The 19,578-nt window shown below is 42.2% G+C and overlaps 1 protein-coding gene across 1 annotated transcript in view; it reads right to left on the bottom strand.

The window, feature by feature from the left end:
* Positions 1-19,578, bottom strand: part of GNS (glucosamine (N-acetyl)-6-sulfatase) — a 46,158-nt gene that overhangs the window by 6,452 nt on the left and 20,128 nt on the right. The window contains exons 10-12 of the mRNA XM_028532413.2: positions 8,798-8,899; positions 1,471-1,578; positions 366-476 (exon numbers count right to left, since the gene is read on the bottom strand). Of these exons, the coding sequence (XP_028388214.1) occupies positions 366-476; positions 1,471-1,578; positions 8,798-8,899 (321 nt within the window). The remainder of the gene's footprint in view (positions 1-365; positions 477-1,470; positions 1,579-8,797; positions 8,900-19,578) is intronic.

The raw sequence follows: 19,578 nt of genomic DNA, 5'->3' as shown, positions 1-19,578 counted from the left end.
CAGCGCTGGATTATGCTGTGGTGGGGACAGAGGTTTCTGAACAAGTTGAGGGTGTCTGACCCTCAGCCCAAGCTAGCAGGGAAGCAAACAGACCAGACAGGCAGCATTCTGAAAAAGTGACCTGCGCCTTTAAAGCACATGTTCAGGTGGTGGTGGGAGTGGAGAAAGCCTCATCCAAAAAGGTTGCAGAGGATAAAGAATGGCCTTGGGGAATTCTATTTTCTTAGCTGAAGGAAACCTAAGTGGAAGTACAGATAAGAAACCCCTTCCCTAGAGAGCACCCTTGGACCTGCTCTTCTGCCACTGAGTGCAGCCAGCACAGCGCTCGCACAGACGCAGGGGTGGGGAGCGGCAGGGCACCTCACCTCCTGGTCATCAAACTCGCAGTACTGTAAGTCCCACAGCGCTGACATGGTCCTCACACAGGCATAGGTGTTGTTGTAAGCATCTTCACACACACAGTCTGGGAAACATTGCTGTGGGATATTTCAAAAGTTACATGAAGAGAGTTCTACAGTAACAACTAACTGTTTATAGGGGCAACCAAATTGGCTCAAACCAGACATACAACTGGAGAGAAATTAGGAAACCTTCCACAGAGAAATGAACTGAAAATAGATGTGAGGCTTTGCTCCTTACTGATGTGATGGTGAAGAACTTGACTAAGGAATGAGGCTGTGGTGGTTCTGCTGCTGCCCCCTGTCTGCTAACCTCCTGACGAGGATTAGCTGGGAGGGGCCCCTGTGAAATGCAGCGTTGGTGAGGAGAACTCAGTACTCACGTGAGTCACTTCTAAGGTACATTAGGAACTGCCACTCTAAAGGGTGGGGGAAAAGTGCTAAAATGAACTTTGTGAAATCATCTACAGGTTAAGTTTATTATGAGTGTTCTTATCACCAAGTAGGACTTAGAATTCTAACTTATTTAAGTCTTTATAACTATATCATGACACCGTGGTGTTAAGAGGGCCAATTCCAAATGGAAGCCTGTTTTCCATTCCCCAAAGCAAGGCCCACATCTCTGTAACCATCCTCATGACCAGCCTGGCAAGACACTCATGATGGCACAGTTGTAGGTGGGACCCCACCTCTGCCGGATGCCACTAACAACACCCCTAATAATAAAAACTGGTACTGCTGCCGGGGAGGGTAGGAAAACAGGAAGGGGTATTAATAGGGTAAGAATATGGGCAGATACGTGTACTTGTTACAAGAACTGGAAGAATTCGAGTGCACATTCTTGACAATACGTTAGCAATATCATTTTCAGGGTTTGTTTTTTTTTCCATTTTCAGAATTACTGAATTTACCTCTGCGTATCTAACTAATCTTCCATAGTCAAGTGACAAAGTCAAGTGAAAAAGAAGTAGGACTCAGATGAAGGGTCCTAATACTTGATACATCTGAACTAATATGCCTTGCTGTGCTCTCTGTGAGAAAGCTGTCCAGGCCAATGCAAACTGCTACTCACAGATACTCCAGGACTCAGGGAAGGGCATGTTGGGTCGGTGACGTTACGACCTTCTCCTTGATATTCCACCAGGACATCCGATCGCCAAGTCACATTACTGGCACCTATCTAGAAAGAAGAGCAAAAGTGGTTCCTATGAGGCACCTAGGCTGTGAAACGATCACGGTCATTATTCTTCTGCAAAAGGGGACGTGGCAGTCAACACCAATTGGACTATTCGTTCAGTAACTAAAGGCAATGACTGACTGATGCGTATGAAGGCTACCGAGTACCACGTCTGGTATTTACAGAGCCCTTGCAAGTGATGATCAGATGCTCTGAGCTTTTTACAGTTACTTCCCAAGATTACTTCTGTGAGTCAGGTCAGGAATGGAAACCAACAAAGCAGCTAAGCACGAGTCAGTCACATGCAAGGTGCTGGACGTCCAGGTTATAATGAACAATCCTGTCTATAAACCCCATGGTAGAACACTTCTAAACTCATACTAAAGAAATTCATAGCTTATTACACCCTAGGACAAGAACTCACAAACATTAAACAGGGCTGCCTAAGGACTGTAAAACACTCCCAATGGTCAGAATGAAGATCCCACACATACATGAACTTGTGGGGAGGAGGAGAATTCCTCCCATACCCCTTCAGTGCTTACAGCTAGACTTATAAAAATAAAACAGTAAAACTGACAGAAGACTAAGTTAACAAAACAAAAACCAATTTGTGTGCTTAGGAGAATCACAAATACAATACTCATCATAAAACGAGGCTCAAAGAAATGACTGAACTAGGCACCCTTTTGGACTTCTTAGACAAAGAAACAATAAATTTGTGAGAAACTGACAGGAGAGACAATATTCATTAGAAAAGAGTCTAAGCACGGTTTGGGTGTTCATTGGTGAGAAATCTAAAGAAAGTTTGGGTAGTAAATTAGTAAAGGCAGTACAGAGCTTCCACCTGGATTCTCTTAACTGGAGTGATAAGGTTGTCTCTCAGCCCTCAGGAGCGAGGGGGCGGGCTGGGGGCAGCTATCGCATGGTATCGCATGGGACGTGCACCTCCTGCTCTTGGGACGGATTATTCAGGGTTTTCTTCTTGCATGGGAGTTTCTTAAGTAGCTTTAATTCAAAATAATATGCCATTGTGGAATATCTTGGGGTGGCCTGCCCTGAGCCCTGCGAGTAGAGTATAAGACCTATATGGAGAAAGTTAAAGGAAGTTACTAACTCGTCTATAGATTCAATGCAGTTCCAACCAAATGCCCAACATGATTTTTTAGGCAAACTGAAAAGCTGTTTTTAAAGTTGATATGGAAGACAGACAGCTAGAATCTCTATAAGAACAATGAGAGACATGCACCCATACAAAGATTTAAGTATACCAATTTATAACAAGACAAAATGATACTGGTACAGAGACAGACCTTTGGAAAAGACAATTGAATATTTACAGAGAAGAAACTGAAATTAGATCCCTGACTCATACCATAGAAGAAAATCAATTCTAGATATAATGAGGGCTTGAATGTAAGCACAAAATTTTTAGGAGAAAATCTACGAGAACTGTTCTAATCTCAAGGTTCAGAAGCATTTTTATAAATGAGACACAGAAGATACTAACCATAAAAGAGACAATTTATACATTCAACGCAAGTGATGTCTTATGTTAACATAAGGAAAAGACAAATTACTAAGAGGGAGAATATGATGGGACAAAAATGGGCATCTCACAAGGAAAGAAACACAAAAGGTATAAATGAAAAATGATTCACTGATCAAAAAGAATATATATAGCCCTGGCTGGTGCTGCTCAGTAGATTGAGCACCAGACTGTAATCCAAAAGGTCAATGGTTCAATTCCCACTCAAGGCACATGCCTGGGTTGTGGGCCAGGCCCCCAGGAGGGGGGCATGTGAGAGGCAACCGATCAAAGTGTCTCTGGCACATGGATGCTTCTCTCCTTCTCTTTTTCCCTCCCTTTCCTTCTCTATAAAAATAAATAAAATCTTTTAAAAAAATCCCAAGGACACAAGTACCCAATAAACACATGACAAGATGCTCAATGTCATTAGTCATTAGGGAAATGCAAATCAAACCCACAATGAGGTACCACTTTACACTGACTATAGTATAAGATTAACAGCAAGTGTTGGTGAGGATGTGGAGAAACTGGAATCCTTGGCCCTGGCTGGATTGCTCAGTTGGTTAAAGCATTGTCCTGGTACACCAAGGTTGCGGGTTCAATCACCAGTTAGGGCACATATAAGAAACAACCAATGAATGCATAAATAAGTGGAACAACAAAGCCGTGGCTAGTGTGGCTCCATGGACTGAGCACTGGCTAGTAAATCAAAAGGTCATTAGTTTAATTCCTGGTCACAGCATGTGCCTGGGTTGCAGGCCAGGTCCCTGGTTGGGGGCAAGTAAGAAGTAACTGGATGATGTATCTCTCTCACATTGGTGTGTCTTTCTTTCTTTCTTCCTTTTTTTTTTTTTAAATAGAGTTTAGGATAATTTTTTTAAAGGTTGTATTTATTTCTTAGAGAGGGAAGGGAGGGAGAAAAAGAGAGAGAGAGAGAAACATCAATGTGCGGTTGCTGGAGGTCATGGCCTGCAACCCAGGAATGTACCTTGACTGGGAATCGAACCTATCAAACCTATGACACTTTGGTTCGCAGTCTGCGCTCAATCCACTGAGCTACGTCAGCCAGGGGTGTGTCTTTCCTTCTCTCTCTCGCCCTCCCTTACCCTCTCTTCTGAAAGTAAATAAAGTTTAAAAAAAATGATGTTCTAAAAAAAAATCAAGACAATTAAAAAAAAGAAACTGGAACCCTTGTACACTGCTGCTGGGAATATATAAACTGGCATAGTTGCTTTAGAAACAGTATGGCAGCTTCTCAAAAGTTAAAATAGCAAGTCATCATGTGACCCAGCAATTCTCCTGGGTATATTCCAAGAAACTGAAAAATTTGTCCACTGAAGACTTGTACACAAATATTCACAGCACCATTATTAATATAGCCCAAAAGGGAGAACAACCCAACTGCCTATTGGCTGATGACTGTGTAAACATGGTATATATCTGTACAATGGAATATTATTTGGCAATAAAAAGGTATGATGTATTGCTGGGGGATGACCCTTGAAAGCAAAAGATGCCAGGCACAAGAGGCCACGTAGTTATGACTCTATCTCTACGAACTGTCTACAACAAACCTGTCTACAGAGACAGAAGGCTGATTAGTGCTTGCCCGGAGCCAGGAGAGGGAGCAGTGGAGAAGTGACTGCTAATGTTTTTGGGGTGATGAAAATGTCCTGAAATTAGATTACGGTGTAGTTGCACAATTCTAAATACACCAAAAACAAATGACTTATAAACTTAAAATGAGTGAAATGTATAGTAAGTGAATTAAGTCATAAAAAAAAAAAGAAAAAGATTTATCTCATTCATAAAAAAATGCATAGCAGGACCAAATACAATTTTGGTCTTTTTCACCAACCACACTGGCAAAATTTAGGTTGTCTCACAGTTTCATACAAAGTGAAGGGAACTGTCACACACTACTGGTGAGAATGTAAACTGATGACCACTCTGTGAAACAGCTCGGTGATATTTGTAGAAATGAACATGTGCAGTTCCTGTGACCTTGGTGCACACACATGTTCACTGGGAGATGTGTGTAAGAAGGCTGTTGCAGCACTGCTCCTAAAACAAAGCCAGAACGACACAAATGTCCACTGACTGACAAGAAAACAGATAATTAAGTGGTGACACATGCACACAATGGAATCTCAGGCATCTGTGAACAATGTGAATTTGGAAACAATGCTAGATTAAAAAAAGTTCCTAATGACATCCAGTAGGGTATCACTTTTAGAGGGCAAAACAAAATAAAAACTACATTATGTTGTTAAGGATATGTACCTAGTAACCCTAAAAAATAAAAGCCAGAAAAGGATAACCATGAAATTCAGGAAAATGACCCCTAAGGTAGAATTGCCAGTAATGGGAATATTTCAGTTCTTATATGGGACGATGGGGTCATGACATTTCTTGCATTTTATAAATAATGTGAGTTACATGTATTCTCTTATATGAAGCATATACTATCTAATAATAAATTCTAGTAGATTCAGACAAATCGATGAGTAAGATTTACCTATAATGAGTCACCATAAATGCCTAAAACATTTTAGTACTGATCAGTCCAAACGTGTCTATATATAAATGTATTAAAATACATTTTTGCCTTGGCTGGTGTGGCTCAGTGGATGGAGTGCCGGCCTGTGAACCGAAAATTTGCTGGTTTGATTCCCAGCCAGGGCACATGCCTGCGTTGCAGGTCAGGTTCCCAGTTGGGGGCATGTGAGAGGCAATTATTGATGTTTCTCTGACACATCGATTCTCTCCTTCTCTTTCTGCCTCCCTCCCTGCCTCTCTAAAAATAAAAAAATAAAACGAAGTACATTTTTAATGAAGAAGAGATGCTGCTGTGACACCTCCTTTTCTCCCTATAGTATGTGGGAGGCATCCTTCCGAGTCGATGTATACAGATACACATGTATACTACATACATTTAGTGCTGGCTTAATGGTGCAACATTTTAACCAATTCCCTACTGGATATTTAGGTTTTCTGTTTTCTTCTGTTAATACTCATGTACATTTTTTTATAGTTAGCTCTGTGGTACCAGGTACATAGTAGGAACTCTTGAATGAATTTTGTTTTCTTAGAATAAATTCCCAGAGGGAACTGCTTGATGTGTGTGTTCTGAAGTGGTATGTCTTGATAAATTAGCCTCCTGATAGCTTCTACTGATTACGCTTTTATGAACAGAGTCTGAGTAGTTTCTATTTCCTAAACTTCTGCAAATAGTGGGTATCTTTGCCAGTGCTGCAGTAGGTAAAGGCCTCCTTTTCTTTAAAAAACATATTTTATTGATTATGCTGTTACAGGTGTCCCCTTTTCCCATCTTCACTCCCCTCCACTTTGCACACCCTCTCCCACCCACATTCTCTCCCTTTAGTTCATGTGCATGTGTCATACTTATAAGTTCTTTAGCTTCTACATTTCCCGTACTATTCTTACCCTCCCAGTCTATTTTCTACCTACCGTCTATGCTACTTATTCTCTGTACCTTCCCCCACTCCTCCTCCCACTCCCCTGTTGCTAATCCTCCACGTGATCTCCATTTCTGTGCTTCTGTTCCTGTTCTAGTTGTTTTTGTTTTAGGTGTGGTTATTAATAATTGTGAGTTTGCTGTCATTTCACTGTATATGCTTTTTATCTTCTTTTTCTTAGATAAGTCCCTTTAACATTTCATGTAATAAGGGCTTGGTGATGATGAACTCCTTTAACTTGGCCTTATCTGAGAAGCACTTTATCTCCCCTTCCATTCTAAATGAAAGCTTTGCTGAATTGAGCAATGATGGATGTAGGTCCTTGTCTTTCCTGACTTGGAATACTTCTTTCCAGCCCCTTCTTGCCTATAAAGTCTCTTTTGAGAAATCAGCTGACAGTCTGATGGGAACTCCTTTGTAGGTCACTGTCTCCTTAACTCTTGCTGCTTCTAGGATTCTGTCTTTATCTTTAATTTTGGGTAATGTACTTATGATGTACCTTGGTGTGCTCCTCCTTGGGTCTAACTTCTTTGGGACTCTCTGAGCTTCCTGGACTTCCTGGAGGTCTATTTCCTTTGCCAGATTGGGGAAGTTCTCTTTTATTATTTGTTCAAGTAACTTCTACTTGTTACTCTTCCTCTTCTCCTTCCGGTACCCCTATAATTCAGATGTTGGAATGTTGAAATATGTCCTGGAGGTTCCTAAGCCTCTCCTCATATTTTCAAATTCTTGTTTCTTCATTCTTTTCTGTTTGGTTGTTTCTTTCTTCCTTCTGGCCCACTCCATTGATCTGAGCCCCAGTTTCCTTCCCATCACCATTGATTTCCTGTACATTTTCCTTTACTTCACTTAGCATAGCCTTCATTTTTTCATCTAATTTGTGACCAAATTCAACCAATTCTGTGAGCATCCTGATCACCAGTTCTTTGAACTGTGCATCTGCTAGGTTGGCTATCTTGTTGTCGCTTAGTTGTATTTGTTCTGGAGCTTTGATCTGTTCTTTTGTTTGGGCTTTTTTTTTGTCTTGTCACGCCTGTTCTGTAGTGAGGAGTGGAGCCTTAGGTGTCCACCAAGGTGTGGTAACATGCATCGCTGGGTTGTGATGCTGTCTGTGGGGCAGGGGTCCAAGAGGGCAGAATGGCGCTTGCTCTGCTCTCTGCTGGATTTCAGTCCCTCCCGCTGCTTCTCCCAAGCAAACTGGGCCCTTCTAGTGCTGATTCCCAAGTGAGTTGGTTTGTGTACACTCTAGGACCCTGTGGGTCTCTCCAACTAACTCTCCTGTGAGGCTGGGAGTCTCTCCCTGTGCCTCAGCCCCCACTGGTGTTTTCAATCGGTGGTTTGAGGCTTTATTTCCCCGTACTGGAGCCCTGGGTTGCACGGTCTGTCTCGCTTCCCAGTTTTGCCTGGTTTGTTGTCTGCATGAATGTGGGTCTGCCCGGTCCACCAGCTGCCTTGTGCGCCACACCCCTCCATGATCCGCTGTCTTGCTGGGTCCACTGGCTGCTACCCCATGACTGGCGTCTGCCAGCCACTACTTGTTTTGCCACGACCCCTCTCAGCCCAACCACCCAACTCCACCCCTCCTACCAGTCTGGATGAATGTGTCCACTTTAACTCCTTGGTTGTCAGACTTCCATACAGTTCAATTTTCTGTCAGTACTGGTTGTTTTTTTTGTTTGTTTCTAAATTGTTGTTGTCCTTATTTTGGTTGTGCGAGGAGGCAGTGTGTATGCCTACGCCTCCGTCTTGGCCAGAAGTCGGTAAAGGCCTCCTTTGGTTGAGCATTTCTTTGATCTGCATTGATGCAATCTTCTGCATTTACTTTAGTCATTTCTAATTCCTCTGTGAGTTGATTAGTTACTTCTTTTGCCCATTTTTTTCTACTGGGATATTAATCCTTGCTAAGAACTCATCTATTAGAACTTATTACCCTTTTTGACATGTTGCAAGTATTTTCCCAATTTGTCACCTGTCTTAATTTTGTTTATAATAATTTTGTTGGGGGGGATGGGAAGTAGGAAGGATAGAGAATTGTTTATATGTGGCCATTCTTCTTTAAAGCAAACTCCTTCCTGCCACAGAGAAGAGAAAAATTCTATTCTCTCTACCCCAAATTTAACAGCTTTAAAATTTAAGTTTTAAAGTCTAAATTTACACAACCTGGAATTTATTTCAGTCTTGGCTCACGTCTGATTGAGGGTTTTATACTCACCAAAATGGGCAATAAAGACATCCCATCCATCTGTGTCTTATTCAGGTTGTAGCCAGCAATGTCCAAAATAGTGGGACCCAAGTCGATGTTGGCAACAAGCATCTATGAGAATGAGAAAAAAAACAAGTTTTCCTTTTCTATCTATACTCTTCTCCCCTACCTCACCTGTTTCCCTAGTGGATTAATTGTCAGCATTCTGAAGGTTTTGTCTGTCTCTGAAATGAGACGAATAGCATTTACTATTATCTTTTGTACAGATCATACTTACTTAGGTCTTACTGATTCATATATTCAAATACAACTATAGTAATTAAAAAACAAAACAAAACTAAGGCTTGTAATATATGCCTCTGGGAAATTACATATTTATTCCATCCACATACTATTATTGATCAAAACATTTATCCCTGGCTGGTGTGGCTCAGTGGACTGAGGGCCAGCCTGCAAACCAAAGGATCACTGATCCCAGTCAGGGCACAAGCCTGGGTTCCAGCAGGCCAGGTCCCCAGTAGGGGACACATGAGGGGTAAGCACACATTGATGTTTCTTTCCCTCACCCTCTCTAAAATAAATAAAATAAAATCTAAAAAAAAAACATTAAAAAAACTCTTTTGGGATTGCCTCGAGTCTACTATGAATCATGAGAAAAATAGTGGTCTATTTTATACAAAGTGTTTTCCAATTTGATCATTCTTACTAGTTTACTAAACTTCAAATGAACCCTGACAATTTCAAAAGCCTCAAAGGTTGAATGCTTACTACCAAGGAGGATATTAGCCCTTTTTATAGTTTCTCAAAGTGCAGAAAACTTCTGCAATGGTACATAAGTAAGTTTCCTTAAAGGGGATAAAACTTAGATGTTTTATTTATTTATTAAAATTATGTTTATTTTTTATATTTAGAGAGAGAGGAAGGGAGGGAAAGAAACATCAATGTGTGGTTGCCTCTCATATGTCCCTTACTGGGGAACTGGCCCACAACCCAGGCATGTACCCTGACTGGGAATCGAACTGGCAACACCTTGGTTTGCAGCCCGCACTCAGTCCACTGAGCCACACCAGTAAGGGCTAGATGTCTTAAACAAACATTCCAGATATTAAAGATACTGCCCTGAATTTATACCTTTCCTTATTTCCTTGGTGTATTAGATGACTCTTCTTCTATACACAATGCCTCTTCAGGACCTAAACCAACACAATCCAACAGAAACATAACAGGACCATATATGTAATTTAAAATTATATAGTGACCACATTTAAGTAAAAAAGATGAAATTCATTGTATATATTTTATTTAACTAAACATATAAAAAATACTATTTCAACATGTAAGTAATATAAAAAAATAAGATTTTATGTTTTTATTTTTGAACCAAGTCGGTGAAATCTAGTATTTAAGAAATTGTAATGCATCTCAATTTGGACTATCTCATGTGGTCTATTTTTGGCTCAACAGCCAATGTGGCTGGTGGTTATTATAGTGGACAGTGCAGGCCTATACAGAACCTAAGCGTGCATGTAGAAATCACTGTGCAGGCTAATCACAGGTTAGGAAAAGCTTCAGAATGCTGACAATAATCCACTAGGGAAACAAGGGGGACTAATGTTCACTGAGCACCTGTTCTGGGCCAGCACTAGGCGCTGACCTTCATTTAACCCTCACCACCTGGGAGGCTGTATTTCCCCATTTTACAGGTGAGGAAATGAAAGAGAAGTAGCTGAAACCAAGTCAATAGCTGGTAACTGGAAATGCTCATTTACTCAAAGGAAATAAGTTTTCAAAATTATTGAGAAAACTTAGATCATCTGAGGGGAGGCCAAGTGGGGGTTTAAAAAGACTACTCCCACTAACCATGGTACCTTTTATTTAAAAACAAAACCAAAAGTACGGACAGGAAAGGCAAGAAAACAATGTCGCCTGACTGTTTATCAGGGCCAGGCTTCCCAGCAGCCAGGAAGCTGGAGCAGACACAGATGCTGGCTCTGGGTCCGCCAGTGCAACTGCGGCTGTCAGACTCGACCACTTGGTGGCAGGCAGCCCCAGAAAGAGGCAATCCATATGTCACCGAGAAAAACTCCACAGCAATGTCTCCAGGGAGTGTATGAGACCCGGGTGAGAGACATCTTAGAGCTCCAAGTGCCCCAGGCAGACTGCACAGCTTGGAATACGGTCAACCAGAGTGGGTGTGCCAGAGAGATCAGGTCAGGAAAGAAGAGACAAGCAGAGGCACAACCTCCAGGGTCAGACCAAGGCAACAACACGCTGACTTGGGACTAACGGCTCTTCAGTCATGTCCAGAACATGAATGAAGTGAAGCTAAGTCCACAGGTATTACTAACATGTCCAAGGCAGTTTTAAGAAAAGAAAAAGGTAAACTCCAAAATAGTAAAACCCAGAGACATAAAACGGCGACTGCCAGTCTCACCGGGAATTACGAGCCAGCAGCTGTATGATGGGAGGCCCTCACAGTGGCTTGCTCTGTGCGGCCAAAGGTGTGAGTGCCAGTACAAACCAAGCGGCACTGAGATTCGGCACAAGTGACAGGTACCCCACCCCAGGACTCTGTCTTCCCAGATGGCCACAATGATCTTTCCTCCTAGGGTTTGTTTGGCTAAGAAGCACAGCCTCAAAATCAGCATGCTATGTCAGGACCCATATGACGGGTCTACCACGGTAGTGACTTCTAGAAACATTAATGTTTTAAGTTCCTAAAATGGTACAGGTGCTCCTCAACTTATGATGGGGTAGCGTCCTGAGAAAACACATCATAAATGGAAAGTCTCGTAAGTCAATTTAATATGCCTAACCTACCAAACATCATAGTTTAGCCTAGCCAGTTTTTATGGAATAGGTGGCGCTTTTGCACCATCATAAAGTAAAAAAAAAATTTTAAGTCAGAACACTGTAAATTGGGGACTACCTGTACTACTTGGGGACTACCTGTACTACTTTTATTACTATGTATAAACTCGAAGACTTACTTATGAATTGTAACTGAAAAAGCCTGGACAAGACCAAAAGTAGATTTGTGAATCATAGTTTTACAGTTTGGGAATGTTTTGGGATTTAAATATATAGACATTGTGATCAAATAAAAGCCCCTAGAAAACTCTGAAGTGAGGGTATCATGCCATGAGACTGCTTATACTTTAGCTCTGGAAGGGAGACAGTGTTGCAGAGTCAATGAAAAGAATAAGAGGACTGTCAGGAGGATACAGCGGGTTTCCTGATGCTAAAGAATTCATGCAGGGCTATCAAGGCAAAGACTCGAAGCACATCAGAGAGCACCCAAATCCACTTCATGGAAAGCTCTGGAACTGTGTAAGCAGAGACCTCCCCATATCTTGGGCCACTGCACTGGATCTGCCCGAGCCCCGGTTTCTCTGAGGAGGAGGAGGGAGCCCCTGGCTGCACTTAGCGTCCTCCCAGCCTCACAGGGGAAACCAATGCTTATCTTGTCCAAAGTATTACAGCCAACACGTGGTCTTCCAAATTCCCAGTTCAGTTCTATCCCTCCTGGGTCAGGCTGTGTCACGTTAGTTTTCCTGCTAACCCTTTCCTGTCTTAAAATCCCTTTGAAGAAATTCTACCACCAAATCTAAAGTTGGATTAATTTCAAGCAAAAGGAGAAAACCTCAACAGCTTATCTTGGGGAGCCACACATCCCACCTTCTTCTCCTAAACAGCCAACAGAAAACTAAAACCACTGGTCAAACGTGCCCTGTTTTCGCCACCAGGCTGCTGACAGCTCAGCTCATTACAGCCAACTCAGGGCCCTGTGCCACTCACGCAGAACAGCTGGCAATGAGATACCGGGCTGCCAACACATGGTGACTCATCCACTGTCTCTGGCAAAGCTTTGTGCTAGATGAAGGCCAGGGCATTCCATACTTCTCACACTACACCTGTCAACATGGCAGTGTAAAACATCATGGACTCTGAGAACAGGCACAGTTCATTTTCAGTCCTGGTTCTGCCACTTACTACGTGACCTTGACAATATCCACTCAACTAGTGTGGATGCCCCCTGATATGTGTTAGGGGCTGGGTATTCTAATGTTTAGATAGTGCCTCTTTTCTTGGAACCCCTAGAGGAAAAAAGACAAGCTTAGTAGGGCGTGGTAAGTGTGAGGCCAGCTGGGAACAGGCGAAGGGCACCTATGTGGGGGCAGGGGTCTGTAGTGACTTACCAGAGGGGACCCCTAAAGGACAATTAACGTAGTCTGGCAAAAATGGAATGACATGGGCATTCCAGACAGAAGGAGTAGTCCATCACAGATAGGCAAGGAGGCGAGAGGTGGTTGGCTTAAGAAGTGAAAGTAGTTCAGTGCAAGGGCCACTTTCTGTCCCTTGAACAAGCTAAGCTCATTTTCTTCTCCCATTTGTGCCTTCACATCTACTGTTCTGCTCAGAACACCCTCCTGCAGATCTCTGTATTACTAAATCCTTCTCAATAGGCAGGTCTCTGCTCAAATGCTGCCGAGGCTTTCACTAACCACTGCAGCTGAAGTATCGGGTGCTCCCTGACACGAGAGTTAAGAACTGATCTTCCCTGACTGCTCACTGCTGTGTACCCTAGCATACTGTGCTGGCATAAGATGCTTCCTAAATACTTGCTGTCTGAGCTACAGTGTAATTGATAAGTATAGGAACTCTGCAGCCAGACCAACCAAATTCAAATACATGGCTGATGTATTTTAGCTACATGACCTTGGACAAACCACTTAACTTCTGTACCTCAGTTTCCTCACCTGTAAAATGGGGCTAATAGTACCTACATCTCATAAAACTGTGAAGGTTAAATGAGTTGATACAGGCAATACATTTAGAATAGCAGCTGTCACATACTAAGCATTCAGTAAATGTTAGTTGTTACTGTTGAAATGGCTTCCTAGGAAGACTGTTTAGAGCAGGTCAAGTTTTTGATTTTAACATTTAGATGGCACTGTTAACTTGGAGAAATGAGCAGCTGGCTGACACTGCACTCTGTTCCCACTCAGCCTCTTTCCCACACTGGTTAGAAGTGGCCCTAGCAGCCCTGCTGCTTGGAAATGCACACAGCTGCCAACATTTTCTGCAATCAGCTCTCAGCACCAATATCAACAAAAAGCTTTTAAGATTTAATGATCTTCCAAACATGCCTATCTCCTTTGTAAGAAGAGGACCATTTAGAGGGCACTGAATTTGTAGTGGAAGTGACTGGCTTTAAGAATATGGGTCTTAAGAGAAAAAGAAAACTCAAAGACAATTACGAAGGCCATTTTACTTTCTGAAAGAATTTTAACAGAATTCCATCAAGAGCACTGTAAGAGGAAATAAGTAAATGGCAGACATTTAAACTCCCAAAATTAAACTAAAGTATACCCAGAAAGTCTGGCCCAATTTCAGCTTACATAATGTATTTGCTCATTTGTTCATTCTCCTTTGTTCCACAGACGACTGAAATCGTGATTCAGCAAAGAGAGAAGACACAAGTCGTATCGATTTTTATCTCCCAAGCACCAGACCAAGGTGTTTTGGATCAAGGTGCCCATGATCTCTAGAAACAAAGTGCCTTTAGTACTATGTACCCAGTTTGGAAAAAGACACTGAAACCAAATGGAAATAATGACAAAAGTACCTGGTACATCATGACATTTCTAGGTGGGAGATCAGTAGAGCTGAAAAGCATCAGTGAGGAAGAATCCCCCAGAGAGAGGAATTAAATTCTCCATAGCTTTACACTCAAAGTGAGGTCCCACAAGCAGCAGACATCACCTGGGAGCATGCTAGAAATGCAGAATCCAAACCTCACTTTAACAAGGCCCCCAGGGGATCTGCACAAACAATAAAGACTGAGGAGCTCTACAGAGTAGTGGGACCCCAAACCAGACTGCCTCTCAGAGCCGTCTGTGAACTACAGAGGAAAACAAAGGATGGCTCCACATTCTACCCAAAGTGAGTCTATCAGAACGTTTCTAGATGTTGAGCCTTTCACAACTTCAGAGGGTAAATTTGATGAGCACCCAGGTAGACAGTCACCACTCCACGACAAAGTAAAGATCTAGTCTCAAGAGAGAAACAAAAAGAAGAAGAGTCAAGATGGCGAAATAGGTAAATCCTGAACTCACCTCCAACTAACACATCCAAATTACAAATTACAGAACCACCACCACTGAGAACCACCCGAAGCCTGGCAGAGCAGAAGTCCTATAACTAAGGATATAGAGAAGCAGCCACATGAGGACAGTGGGAGGGGCAGAGACAGACAGGGCAGGTCCACATCCACAGTGTGTGGTGATTAATAAATGAGAGGAATATATTGGATATGAAGGTATCCCCAGGGCAGTGTGGAGTCCACACCCCTTACCAGGTTCTCCAGCCTGGGGCACCTCTGCCAGGAATAGGAGTCTCATAACATCCGGCTTTGAGAACCAAAGGGAATTATGTACAATATAGCTAAAGGCCTGTGGGTGATCAAGATGCTCGTCTTGAAGGGCTCACACACAAACTCACCTGCTCCATGCTCCAGGGCAGAGGCAGCTTGGGTTATACAAGGAGGAATGAAACCGACTAACTTTAGGGCAAGGGCTGGAGAAGCAGGGGTGAGGCAACTCCCTCAAGGAACAGAGGGTTGGTAGGGGCCACTGTTCCTTTGTTCAGCTCTCCTCCCACCTAGCTGGCCCTATTGCTCCCCATTAACTTGGCTAACAACATGCGCCCTGTCCCAGTACCTCCCTGAGACACTACCCCACCTAACCCGCTCATCTAGCCAAAGCCTCTTCCAGAAGCTCTATTCCCTGACACAACAAGTGGCAGTCTTGGTGACCAATGAGGACTCTCCCAAAGACCCACAAACCCCATACAAGTAGCAGCCAGCTTCATCTCACACTGTAGCTCCCACAAAGTGGCCTGAAGTCTGGCAAAAGTGATAACCAGTCTCGGCCTGCCATGTAGCTCCCAAAAGCAGCCCTAGACCTGGCACAAATGGCAGGTGGCCTTTTACAGCATAGCTCCAACCAAATGTTCCCAAGCCCGACATGAGTGGCACTGATTTTGGCTCGCATAATGACCTCCCCAAATGCATACACGACTGCCACGAGGGCAACAGGCTGAAGGTCACAAAGTGGCTCCTACAAGGGACCAGAAGCCTGGCACAAGTGGCAGCTGGCCTCAGCCCACACTAGTGCCCATCCCAAGAGGCTCCAGACTTGAAGCACCCAGTGGCTGGCTTCACACCAATATACAGCCCCACCCAAGTGGCTCCACCACGAGTGACACACCAGACAGGTGGCCTCGGCTAGACCTGGGGTCGTGCTAGGGTAACTAACTCCCACTCCACGGTATTAGCTTCTGCACAACAGTTTGAGCACTGTAGTCACAGCTGGTGCTCTCACAGCCAGGCAGCCCGAAGGTTAACCCCACCCACTGATGTGACAGCAGCAACTGAGGCCCTGTTGCTCTCCAGTAACTGTCCATCAGGAGGGCACACACAACCCACACAGGTGTTATCCCTGGAGTGCCTGGTGCAGGTGACCAGGAGGATTGTGATACCAGGCCCCACGTGACACCTACATAAGGCCACTCTTTCAAGACTGGGAGACATATCAGATCTACCTAGTACACAGAACCAAACACAGAAAGTCAGTGAAATGAAGAGACCAAAAAGTATGCTCCAAATTAAAGATGACAAAACTCTAGAAAAAGAACTCAACAAAACAGGGACCAGCAATCTACCTGACAGAGTTTGAAACAATGGTTATAAAGATGCTCATCAAACTCAAGAATATAAGAACTCAGTGAGAACTTGGACAAAGAGATAGAGAATATAAAGAAGAACCAATTACAACTCAGAATACAGTAACTGAAATAAAAAAAAAAAAAAAATATACCCTAGAGGAAGTCAACAACAGGGTAGATGAAGCAGAAGATCACATCAGTGATCTGAAAGACATGGTAGTGAAAGACACCCAATCGAAATAGCAAAAAGAAAAAAGAATAAAAAAAAACGAGGGACCTCTGGGACAACCTCAAGCATACCAACTTCTGCATGGTAAGCATCTCAGAAGGAGAAAGAAAGAGATAGAAAATCTATTTAAAGAAATGACTGAAAACTTCCCTAATTTGGTGAAGAAAACAGACATACAAATCCAGGACACACAGCCCAAAACAAGATGAACCCAAAGAGGCCCACACCAAAACACATCATGATTAAAATGCCAAAGTTAAAAACAAATAATCTTAAAAGTTGCAAAAGAAAAGCAGCTAGATATGTACAAGAGCGCTCCCATAAAACTACCAGGTGATTTTTCATCAACAGAAACAATGAAGGCTGAAAGGAATGGCATGACATTCAAGGTCATGAAAGGGACAATCTACAACCAGGAATTCTATATCCAGGAAGGTTGTTGTTCAGAATTGAAGGAGAGAGAATTTTCCAGACAAGCAAAAGGTAAAGGAGTTCACCACAACTAAACAGGCATAAGAAATGTTAAAGAGACTTCTTTAAGCCTAAAAGGCCAAAAATAAAAATAAAAATAAAATGCAGGAATAGAAAAAGCTCACTAATAAAAGCAAACAATTAATAAAAGTAGTGGATCAACCAATTATAAAGCAAGTATGAAGATGAAAAGACAAAAGTAGTAAGATTATGTGTAAATAATAAATCAAGGGGTACGTTCACAGACACAAAAACAAACACGGACAAGGTGAGTAAAATTCGCGATGGTTTCAGAATGTGTTGGACTTGAGCAACACCAACCTAAGACAGACTGCTATGAACGTGGCGTGATCCATATGAACCTCATGTAAACCACCTAAAACCTCTAAGACATACACAAAAATTAAAGAGAAAGGAATTCAAACAAATACCTACAGAAAATCATCTATGTAAAAGAGAAGAACTGCAATAAAACCTAGAAAATAATAAAATAGCCATAACTATGTAAAATTACTAAGTATAATGAACTAAATGTTTCAGAAGACATGAGTGGCTGAATGGATTTAAAAACAAAAACAAAAAAACAAGACCCAGAGATATACTGTGTCTACAAGAAACTCACATCAAATTGAAAGATACACTCAGACGAAAAGTAGAAAGATGGGAAAATATATTTCAGGCAAGTGGAAACAAAAAAGCTGAGGTAGCAATACTTGTATCAGACAAAACAGACCTTAAAACAAAGGCTATAACAAGAGACAAAGAAGGGAATAATCATAAAGGGGCCAATCCAACAAAAAATATAACTCCAGTAAACATCTACACAACCACGTAAGGGGACACCTAAATACATAAAGCAAATATTAACAGGGAGAAACTGACAGTAACATAGTAGGGGATTTTAATACCCCACTTACATCAATGGACAGATCACCCAGACAGAAAATCAATAAGGAAACTGTGGCCTTAAGAGACACATTAGATTAGACCGATGTAACAGACGTTTACAGACAATTCCATTCCAAACAGCAGAATATACATTTTTCTCAAGTGAACGTAGAACATTTTACAGGACAGACAACATGATAGGCCACAAAAGAAATCTCAATCTAAATTTAAGACGACTGAGGTCAAGCAATTCCTCTGATCATAATAGTATGAAACTAGAAATCAATTATAAGAGAAAAACTGGAAAAAACACAAACAGGGAAGGCTAAATAACATGCTACTAAATATTTAATGTTAAGAAGTCAAGGATTCCCTGGCTGGCGTAGCTCAGTGGATTGAGCGCGGGCTGGGAACCAAAGTGTCCCAGGTTCGATTCCTAGCCAGGGTACATTCCTGGGTTGCAGGCCATAACCCCCAGCAACCGCACATTGATGTTTCTCTCTCTCTCTTCCTCCCTCCCCTCTCTAAAAATAAATAAATAAAATCTTTAAAAAAAAAAAAAAAAAAAGAAGTCAAGGATTGCCCTGGGTGGTGTGGCTCAGTAGACTGAGCACCAGACTGCAAATCAGAGGGTTGCAGGTTTGATTCCTAGCCTAGGGCACATGCCTGGGTTGCGGGCCAAGTCCCCAACAAGGGGACTACGAGAGGTAACCACACATTGTTTCTCTCCCTCTTTTTCTCCAGCCATTCCCCTCCATCTAAAAATAAATAAAATCCTTTAAAAAAGAAATCAGGGAGACAATTAAGGGATACCTCAAGACAAAGGAAAATGGTAACACAGTGACCACCCCCCAAATCTCTGGAACACAGCAAAAGCAGTTCTAAGACAGATATTCATAGCAATACAGGCCTACCTCAAGAAACAAGAAATATTTCACATAAACAATCTAACTTTCTCCCTAAAGGAACTAGAAAAAGAAGAACAAACAAAACCCAGAGTTAGTGAAAGGTAGGAAACAATAAGGATCAAGGCAGAAATAAATGAGAGAGAGACTAAAAGAACAATAGAAAAGATCAATGAAACTAAGAGCTGATTCTCTGAAAAGATAAACAACATTAATAAATCTTTCATGAGGCTCATTAAAAAAAAACAGTGCCCAAGAGGTTCCAGCCAAGATGGAGGCATAGGCAGAAATGCTTCACTTCTTCCCACAACCAAAAGAAGGATAACAAGTAACCTAAAAACAAAGAACCAGAACTGCCAGAAAATCATTTGCATGAAAGTCAAACAATCAAGGACTTACACATCTATCCAGACTGGTGTGCCCAGGCAAAGAAATATGGCTCAAATAAAAGAACAGATCAAAACTCCAGAAAAAGAACTAAGTGACAAGGAGATAGCCAACCTATCAGATGCAGAGTTCAAATCACTAGTAATCAGGATGCTCACAGAACTGACTGAGCTAGACTGCAA

Source organism: Phyllostomus discolor, chromosome 2 (assembly GCF_004126475.2).
Source record: "Phyllostomus discolor isolate MPI-MPIP mPhyDis1 chromosome 2, mPhyDis1.pri.v3, whole genome shotgun sequence".
NCBI classification, from domain to species: Eukaryota; Metazoa; Chordata; class Mammalia; order Chiroptera; family Phyllostomidae; genus Phyllostomus; species Phyllostomus discolor.
The sequence above is the reverse complement of the archived record's forward strand: the minus strand, read 5'-3'. Positions and strand labels throughout refer to the sequence as shown.